Raw genomic sequence first — 10066 nt, forward strand, 5'->3', positions numbered from 1 at the left:
GATTCGGTAGAGTCCCTGTCAGGGGTGGGATCCTGACAGAGGCCTGGCAATTGAAGAGAACGTAACGGGACCGTGCCTGCTCAGGATAGCGGCGGTGCCCAAGGAAGGATTAGAAGCGAGATAGATTGTGCTGAGTGAGAAACGAGATCAAAGCAAGAAGGAGAATACCAGTAGGGGTCGTGCTGTAAGACCGAGGCAACATCCTACTGAGGCGCAAACAACCGGTGGCCGGAACGCCGAAGGAAGTATTTCTATATACAGCTTCAGGCAATACTTCGAACCTACGGCAGGACAGTCAGTCTCAGGCGGGCTGTCTCACCTAAATCACCTATGCAGTCTTGGGGGGCAACTTGTGGAGAGGGGCGACTCTAGAGTCCCGGAAGAGCTCCGAGCCTACCCGTCAAACGGGTGCCGTCCTAACCGTAACATCAGGGAGGGACGGAGGATTAGCAGAACATCATCTAATCGTGTTGTGAGGGAAGATAAGAAACAGACACAACAGTTGTGGGGACTTTCCGTAAGCACAGCAGGGAAGGACCGCAACACATAGCGCTAGAAGGAAGGCACAGATTTCCACCTGCAAAGAGAACTCTGGAGGTGCCATTGGACCGGCCGGACTTGCGCAGCCTGGTTATCCGGGATCCGGACTGAGGACCCAGAGATCTTCAGTAAAGAGGTAAAGAGACTGCAACCTGGTGTCCTCGTTATTTACTGCACCGCACCACCACACTATCCACATCTATCTTCGACTGTGCGCTCCTCGGCAGGGTCACGGACCGGGCCTAGCCACCGTGACAACCCCAGAGCAGAGACTCAGAGGCCCGGTACCGGGTACCCCTCGGCCCTGCGGCAGTGGGGGGGCGCTACAATTTGGCATCACGAACAGGATTTACTTAAGCCTGAAGAATCAGGTCATGTGTGCCTTGGAACTGTGATTTACTGTGCTTTATTGAGAGACTGTGTATTGCCGTTTGCAGCCTGAAGTTCCCGCCAAAAATCGCCGCCATTGCTACACCAAAGAAGAAGGAGGGCGTGCCATGGGAGGAGACTACCAAAGTGGCACCAGAAGCGGCGACCGCCCCCTGCGCCTCTTACTGCAAAGCGAGGACCTGCCTCAAAGCAGAGGACCACCCCTTGATTTGCAACGGCGGGAAGCGGGTGACGGAGAAGCTCGACCCCGGAGAAATGGTGGAGCCAGGTGCATGCACTGCCACCGACTATCAGACAGCGATGATGAACAGCAAGTGCCTGAACGAGGAAGGAGCAATCCCGGCTTGCCCTCATCCACCAGAGGCGGACCCATGTCCACCGCAGCGGAAGGACCTGAATTCCTTGGAACCGGCAGCGGAGCTGAGCCTATCCAGCCCGACCTCGGAGCCAGCGGAGGAGGAACCATGGAGGGCGGAGCCGCATCCGGAGACCGCATTGGAGGAGCCGCGGTCCGGGCTGCAGCCGACTCCAGCGTCCTTGTTAGTGGACCGGATCGACATCGGTGGAATCACATCAGGCGCAGGTATGGAAGACGCCCTTGCTCCCCCGCTCGATCCCGCCCCCGCGACCGACCTTCACCCCAGTAAGAGCCGGCTTCTCTCGACGGAACTAGTGGTGTTACCCCCCGACGCCATGGGGAAGCTGGTACCGCCGCTGCCGACTAGGATGGGAGAACCCATAGACGTGGGCCCAGACGGGGTGATCCTCCAGTGGGACACCCCCCAGATTGGGCCAGATGGGGCTCGGGAGGAAGGGTTCACCCTTGCTGTGCTTACCTGGGAACAATACAAACAATGCTTGATTCTACATTGGAAAAGACAAAAAGAGGCAGAACTGACTGACTCGCCGAGAGTACAACAATCACCACTTGCGTGTGGTGAGGAGGACGTGGTGAAGCGGGGAACTGTGTTGGCCTTCCACCCGAAGAGGGGATGGGGTTCCATACAGGAACCGGGGCTACCCACTGACGTTTTCGTTGCCAGTTGCAACGTGAAAACTCCCTGCTGCAGCCGAGATGGTGACCCATTGCAAAAGGGGGATCAGGTGACCTACACCCGTCATCGGAATGCATACGGATGGTACGCCCGGAACGTTCGCCGCTGTGAACTTGGGAGAGTGACATCTGTTGCTTCAACCATGATGGAACCGGATGTGACAGATCTTACCAACATTGCCGCCGTACGTCTTATTGCAGCAACTGAGCTGGCAGCTAAAGTCCGCCTTCAGGTTCAGACATCAGGTGGTCTGACTGCACCGGGGAGATCCACCAGTGACACTGGTGCGACATCAGCCATGGATCAAGGATTGAAGCCTGCACAGTCGGAAGGTGTCCACTTTCGGCTGATGTCTTGTGATTTACTATGAGAATAAACCTCGATACCACGAGAATGTAAATAGTTCCCTTGCTTAACTGTTTCTACTGTTTTGCTGCTAAACCCATTTAGGGTTAATTCTTAAAGGGATCCCTTTGTTGACCCGGGATCCCTATTGCTCTTTGGTTATTTTCTATCTTTTCTATGTTATGAAGAACTGCCGCAATCATGAACAGTGCATGATACAAACTTTTTGTAAATAGTTTTGCACCTTCTTAAAGGTGCACCCTACTGGTTTTACTTAAAGAGAGACTCTTTGCGAAGATACCGCACCGGAGCCTTTGCTGAGTATGGACTGGTAGCCTGAGAAGATATGCTACCTCATAAAGACATGGTCCCCACTTAAAGGGGATGTTCACGTGTTGCACTTAAAGGAACGGTATTGCTTTAAGACAGACAGATAGCAATAATGTCCTGACAAGAGAAAGTGATGATAATGCTTACATGTAAAAGTTATATGTATCCAACTAGTTAATTGTAAAGAAATGCTGATAATGTTCTCTGGTAGAAAGTGAAAGCTAGAAGAAAGATGCAGTAGGCCCGTAGGGGTAGACGTAGTGTCCTGCATACCTGTCAGTAAGAAAAGTAATGATGGAAGTTTAATGTTTGATAATGTTGATAGAAAATGAGGACAGAAAGTGAACCTGTAGGGGTTAGTGGTGAGTCCTCTTAGGAGCCATATAGAGATGGCTCAGTGCTCTTAAACTGAAAGAAAAATGTTATGTTCTATACTGTGTATAGTAGTTGAAAAGGCAGTAGGCCCGGGCTGAAAGGGGCGGTCCTGTAAAGAAAGGAGAGGCAGCAGGCCTGGAGCAGTTAGGACAGGCGGTCCTGCAGACGTAAAGTAGGAGAATGTAGCACAGTTGCTCAAGCCTTATAATGTGTTATAAGAAGGTCTTTAGTGGATTTAGAGTGTACATCCTTAAAGGCAATGTTAAATTATTGTTCAAGAATTTGTACTAAGTAGAATACCCGGTTAGGTAAGAAGAGTTACTTATAGCATGTTGCTATGATATTTAACCATGTTTGTAACGTTCAAGTGTCCTCACCTCCCATAAAGGGAAGCTCTATTTAAATATGCTTATTGTTATTGCACTCAACAAATTGTATGTCTTTTTGCTAACCTGTATTGTTGTTTTCTTCCCAGTCCCGGAGTACTGGATTTAACCGGGGGGGAGTGCAGCGCCCCAGAGTCCTGGTCGTTGCAGTACTGTGGCTCCGCCACTAAGGGGCGCTATGGTACGTCTGATGGCACTGAAGGAGTTCATCTGACCAGGTATCACAGACACCAATACATTTCACAGCCGGGCCTCCAGGGGGAGCTAAGGGTTCTATTCATTAGGCCACTCACATACTGGTAAAACTGGGGGTCAGGCAGGAAGTTAGGAAGAAAGCCGACTGGGTTGGAACCAGGCAACACCTTGTGGCAGAGGGTGTTGTGGGGGAAGATTCGGTAGGGTCCCTGTCAGGGGTGGGATCCTGACAGAGGCCTGGCAATTGAAGAGAACGTAACGGGACCGTGCCTGCTCAGTATAGCGGCGGTGCCCAAGGAAGGATTAGAAGCGAGATAGATTGTGCTGAGTGAGAAACGAGATCAAAGCAAGAAGGAGAATACCAGTAGGGGTCGTGCTGTAAGACTGAGGCAACATCCTACTGAGGCACAAACAACCGGTGGCCGGAACGCCAAAGGAAGTATTTCTATATCCAGCTTCAGGCAATACTTCGAACCTACGGCAGGACAGTCAGTCTCAGGCGGGCTGTCTCACCTAAATCACCTATGCAGTCTTGGGGGGCAACTTGTGGAGAGGGGCGACTCTAGGGTCCCGGAAGAGCTCCGAGCCTACCCGTCAAACGGGTGCCGTCCTAACCGTAACATCAGGGAGGGACGGAGGATTAGCAGAACATCATCTAATCGTGTTGTGAGGGAAGATAAGAAACAGACACAACAGTTGTGGGGACTTTCCGTAAGCACAGCAGGGAAGGACCGCAACACATAGCGCTAGAAGGAAGGCACAGATTTCCACCTGCAAAGAGAACTCTGGAGGTGCCACTGGACCGGCCGGACTTGCGCAGCCTGGTTATCCGGGATCCGGACTGAGGACCCAGAGATCTTCAGTAAAGAGGTAAAGAGACTGCAACCTGGTGTCCTCGTTATTTACTGCACCGCACCACCACACTATCCACATCTATCTTCGGCTGTGCGCTCCTCGGCAGGATCACGGACCGGGCCTAGCCACCGTGACAACCCCAGAGCAGAGACTCAGAGGCCCGGTACCGGGTACCCCTCGGCCCTGCGGCAGTGGGGGGGGCGCTACAGGGACATCACAGGATACCTGTCTTTTCCATTTTGTTGCTGTTTGTGCTGTGTGCCATCACCATGGAAAATGTTATCAGACGTATTTACCATCCTTAGACATGCTTCACACATTAAGTACGGATCACAATGTACGGACTGGCCATTGGGTCTCCTGACACTAACTCAATAACCTCATAGGCATAAGGCATATATTGAGGCTGGTGAGTTCAGGTCACGAGACCAACCGCCGTTCCAGACATTGCGGTCCATAGTCTGGTCTTGAATATTGGACATGTGAAACCAGCCTTAAAGGAAATCTGTCATCAGGTTTTTGCCATGTAATCTGAGAGGAGAATGGTGTAGTCACTGATTCCAACGATGTGTCATTTGCTGGGCTCCTTGCTGTCATTTTGACACAAGCTTTCTATGTTGTAGATCTACCAGAGCTCAAATGCTGAGCCCCGAATAACGACACCCACACCACTGATTGGCCACTTTCTGTGCATAGTGTATATTGACAGAAAGCTGCTAATCAGTTGTGGGGCGGGGTTAGATAGAGCAGAAGGACTAGGAGGCATGAGACGGTTAGTCCTGTAGTGATACATTAGTGATATACTTACACCCATTTTATTGAAACAGCAAGTCACAACCTAGTAAGTGGCACATTGCTAGAATTAGGCTTTTCACCCCTGTATTATGCTGCTCTCAGATTACATGGCAAGAACCTGCTGACAGATTTCCTTTAAAAATGGATCTACATAGTGTATAGTAGGGCCAAAACCTACCTGGGCCATACAGAATATTCCCCTAGTTATCAATGTTCTCCTCAATGAAGCAGAGCAGAAATTGACTACAGCGGACAAATTAGTGATGCCGAAGAACATCTGAGCAGGGCTACTGCTCTGGGCTGAAGAGACAAAAGAGTGCAGGATGGTATTGATTGGAAGCACCAGAATGTTGGAGAAAAGTAGGCAGAAAGCTGAAGAGGAGATGTTGCGCAGCAAATGTTCATTGACAACCTGTGTGTGCAGAACAGATTGTCAAAGTGCTGGAGAGTGTAGTGATAGATCACGGTAACTGCTCCATGCACCGTCCCTATGACTGGAAGCGATCAGCTGCAGTGAGAATATAAGTTCATTTTCTCCCTGTAGCCGCTGATCTGGGAGGGCAGGCAGCATATTAATACTATGTATCTGCAGACTAACCCTATATCTGCAAGGAAGTAGCATTTTTGGACAAAATAGGTTTCGTATAATAGCTGTGCACTCATTGAATTTAACAAAATCTTGTTCTTGTTGATCAGAAGAAGAACTTTCAAGATGCAATCTGAGGGGGGCGCAATTGTGCTAATTATTTTCAGATTTGCAATTTTTGGACAGGTTTCCTTTAATAAATGTGCGGCATCTTTAGGCTGCATGTGCTCCTTAATCTGACATCTGTGCCATCCACAGCCACCAGGATACTTTGACAATATAAGGCGGACTGGCCGGCGGCTCTCCTGACCAAAGCGTGACAGCTGCATAGAAATACACAAAGCTGTCACGCTTGGGTCGGCAGAGCTGCCGGCCAGTCCGAACACAGTGTTCCGATCTCGATCTGATTTATACGGCCGTCTGACTGAACCCGAAAAGGAGTCTTGCATATATTCCAATCAGTTGTATTTATAGGGATATTCCAGTGTCTGCAATTGTCAGCAACTATAGTAAATAGTTTTTTTTTTCTATAGAGATTTTCCAGTTTTTGGAAAATATACTAAAAAGTTCTACCATCATGTAATAAAATTTGCATATAAGCTCTTCTGTGTTCAATCCTTTTTTTTTGTATTCAGTGAATGTTAACCTCCATTGATTACTCAATCTGAACCGCGCCTTGGCCATTTAATTGTCCCAAGGTTTGTTACAGGTACACAGAATATCTTCTTTATTAATAAATAATATAAATACTAATCTATGTGTCGTAATATGGAGATAAAAATATAATAGAGACACCTATAAGGGTTTCTGACCATAGATATGGACATCTTTCACCATCACAGTCACTGTCATCAGAAGATCCTGATACAATGAATTCATGAATAAGTATCGAGTATTATATTTACCCATCACCATGGACCGCAGGAAGAAGTAAGATAGCAGATGGATCCCAGGAGCAGATGACACCCCACTTGTACTGGAACCTATTGGCATTTTGGGAGTAATTAGAAATATAGAATTCATTATTTAGTGCAAATGGGTGAGATATGGCAAAAGCAACTATTGGCACACAAACAGCACCCAGGGCAGTCTTAGCGTTTAGTTTCGGGGCTGGTAAGTCAACGTTTGTTTGTTATTTTTAAGCCTTAAGAACCTAAAAAAATATATATTTATGGACGGTCCCTTTAATAAACTTCCCAATCAATTCAATTGGAAAATGTACAGCATGTTTTTTAGGCAAAGTGCAGACGACAGTTCATGCTCTCATCCGATTCTCACAAATGAGGAGAAGGTGGAGAAAAAAATGTCTCCATCTTCTCCATTCTGTCAGTCCATGGAAATCGGACTGAACTCAGATGTTATCCGAGTGCAGTCTGACGGTTTCTACAGACTCATTCAGCTGCATGGCCGAGTGCGGGCGCATCAAGCACGGGCATGCAGCAATTTTTTTTTTTTAACCTAGGACCAACGCTCTCAAAAAATCTGACATGTACACAGCCCCATAGAATAAGCGAATAAACACCCGTGTGCATGAGTGCTTAGTTTGTATAAAAAAGAATAACGTGAACCAATGGAATAAAATGGAAGTACAAACATGTGGATGCACAAAAAAAGCATCCAAAAAATAATTTTTTGTTTAGGCAGCTTCAACGTTGAATTTTTCAAACCGAAAAACCCTCATTAAAAACTCAGCGTGACCCCAAAGTTATATTTCAATTCCCCCTTATCTTTGTCAGATTACTCTTCTTCTCAACATGAGTCACTTACCCACTATCACTGGTTACTCACTGTGACTTTTTCATTCCCATAAGTATGACTTAAAGTGTGGTCTGACTACATAGTTCATCTGCAGCAGCAAGTCACACTCTGTCCTGTTTTACATTCGCATGTCAGACATTGAATTTTCCACTATAACTTTAGGCTTCTTTCATAAATAATTTTTTAGACATATAAAAAATGACATATGGTAATTTCCGTGCATTTTCAGTGGGATTTTTTAATGTTTTTTTTTTTTTTAAATTCCCTACAGAGAAACTTATGGAATGCTGTAATTGGAGAAAAGAAACATGTCCATACCAAAAAAAAAAAAAATTGTAAAAAAAAAATTAAAATCACAAAAGCTTACAAAATTTGAGATTCTGTCAAACTATCAAATAAAAAATTATTATTATATTAGAACTTAATTGGGGCAAACTGTGATAATTATACGGCCATTTTCTACAAAGCCATCCTTGTACGTAAGGTAATTTTCTAGATACCAGTTGTAAGTATGGAAGATGACATTCACCATCTGCATTGATTCAACATCACAGGTAACTGAAATTCTTTTATTCTTTTTTCCCCACAATCAATGATTTCTATCTAAATACAATAAATGTACAATTTACAGTAATAATTATATACATTAGGATTGTGTCCCTTTGCCCCGTAAACATTTTTCTTTGCCAAATTGATCAGAACTGCCTTTTATTTTGGACATAAGGTCCCATCTCTCATCCGCATAGCGGCATGATCAGACTTTCCCGATAGAAGGGTCTAAGAACCATCAATGTTTCTTACCAGATCTCATTGTATAGCTTGCTATCTGGTGTTCGGTCTTCTCCTGTCCACTTCAGTCCTGTCCCTTCACGAGGGACCTCAGTTATAAATGTCAGTTTCACCTTAGCTAACAGGAAATTGTGGGGAGGAGGAGCAGATGGTTTCGTGTGTTTTGATGTCAGGGTGAGTAGGAGTTCTGGTTTGTTCTGCATATAGGTCTCTTAAAGATGTATTTAAAAAAAATGGAAGCCAAGATAGTGGATCCATGCTCCTGTCCATCAATATCTTCAGGAGCCTGGAGAACTTTATCAGCAGAAGATCTGAACATTTCCCAACTGTATTGGTTTTATCTCTTTAAAATGCAGGGAAAGAGCCAACTGGACCGAATAAATTCACCCATAACACAGCTTTATTTAAGGCAATAATTAGTCAAATGAGTGTTTGTAAAAACACTCGTTTCCGAATTGGTCCTTGCAGAAATGGCAGCGCTCAATATTATAGAACTAAAAATCAGCTTTGAAGGGGTCATCTACTATTTGGACAATTCCTTGTCAATCTGAGTGATCGTACCCATTAAAGGGAACCTGTCAGCAGGATTTTGCTCAGTAAACTACAGACAGTGTCAGGTCGGCGCCGTTATACTGATTTAAATGATACCTTGGTTGATGAAATCCGTCTTGTGGTTGTTGTTTAATCGGTGCTTGCAGTTTTCAGTTAATGAGATTCTCGCGCTCCGGGGCGGCCTGCGGGCGTGGCTATGGGTGTGGCTGTGGGCGTGGCTGTGGGTGTGGTTGTGGGCGGGGTTTATGTGGTGCTCTGTTCACATATTCATCCTTATAGGCTTTTGATAGGTCACTGATCCTTCAGTGATCCGCCTCCTAATGTACATAATGCATATAGTATTGTTGTCTTAGGACAAAAAAATGTAATATCAGCAAAATGGCGCTGGCGACAGTGCATGCACAGTAGCATCTATTACTTGCCAGTAGATGCTACTGCTGAAGCGCCGGCGGCGCTGCCATTTTGCTTCCTGAAAAATTTTTACTTCAGCAAAATGACAGCGGCGCATACGCAGTAGCATCTATTGCTTGCCGATAGATGCCACTGAACATGCGCTGCTGCCGGCGCCATTTTGTTGGAGAAAAAAAGGGTTGCAGCAAAATGGTGCCAGCGACAATGCTTGCACAGTAGCATCTATCAGTAAATGATAGATGCTACTGCGCATGTGCCGCCAGCACCATTTTGCTAAAGTTCCTTTTTTTTCTAAGCCAACAATATTATATTCATTATGTAAAGCCTGGTGTGGGCGGGGTTAGCTTTCTCAGCTCTGCTTCATTCTATTTCTAAAAGCTCTGATTATGTCAGAACTGCTGCCCCCAGTAAACTAAGTGATTAGTGATGTACTCGTTGCGCGGGTTTTCCTGAGCACGCTCCGAGTATTTGTTAGTGTTCGGAGATTTAGTTTTCATCACGGCAGCTGAATGATTTACAGCTACTAGACAGCTTGAATACATGTGGGGGTTCCCTAGCAACCAGGCAACCCCCACATGTACTTAGCCTGGCTAATAGCTGTAAATCATTCAGCTGAGGTGACGAAAACTAAATGTCTGAACACTAACAAATACTCCGAGGTCACCCAAGCAGCCTCAGGAAAACCCGAGTACCGAGTACACTCG

The 10066-nt window shown here is 46.2% G+C and overlaps 1 protein-coding gene across 3 annotated transcripts in view; it reads right to left on the minus strand.

The window, feature by feature from the left end:
- The window catches only part of IL2RB (interleukin 2 receptor subunit beta), a 98895-nt gene extending 90409 nt beyond the window's left edge, over positions 1 to 8486 (minus strand). For 2 of the 3 annotated variants that reach the window (XM_077278738.1, XM_077278740.1), the window contains exons 1-2: positions 8412 to 8486; positions 6758 to 6835 (exon numbers count right to left, since the gene is read on the minus strand). In XM_077278738.1, coding sequence (XP_077134853.1) covers positions 6758 to 6835; positions 8412 to 8421 — 88 coding nt within the window. In that variant the 5' untranslated portion in view covers positions 8422 to 8486. The remainder of the gene's footprint in view (positions 1 to 6757; positions 6836 to 8411) is intronic. The other variant, XM_077278739.1, reaches the window with a different exon arrangement.
- Positions 8487 to 10066: the final 1580 nt, after the last annotated feature.

Source organism: Ranitomeya variabilis, chromosome 8 (genome assembly GCF_051348905.1).
Source record: "Ranitomeya variabilis isolate aRanVar5 chromosome 8, aRanVar5.hap1, whole genome shotgun sequence".
Lineage (NCBI taxonomy): Eukaryota > Metazoa > Chordata > Amphibia > Anura > Dendrobatidae > Ranitomeya > Ranitomeya variabilis.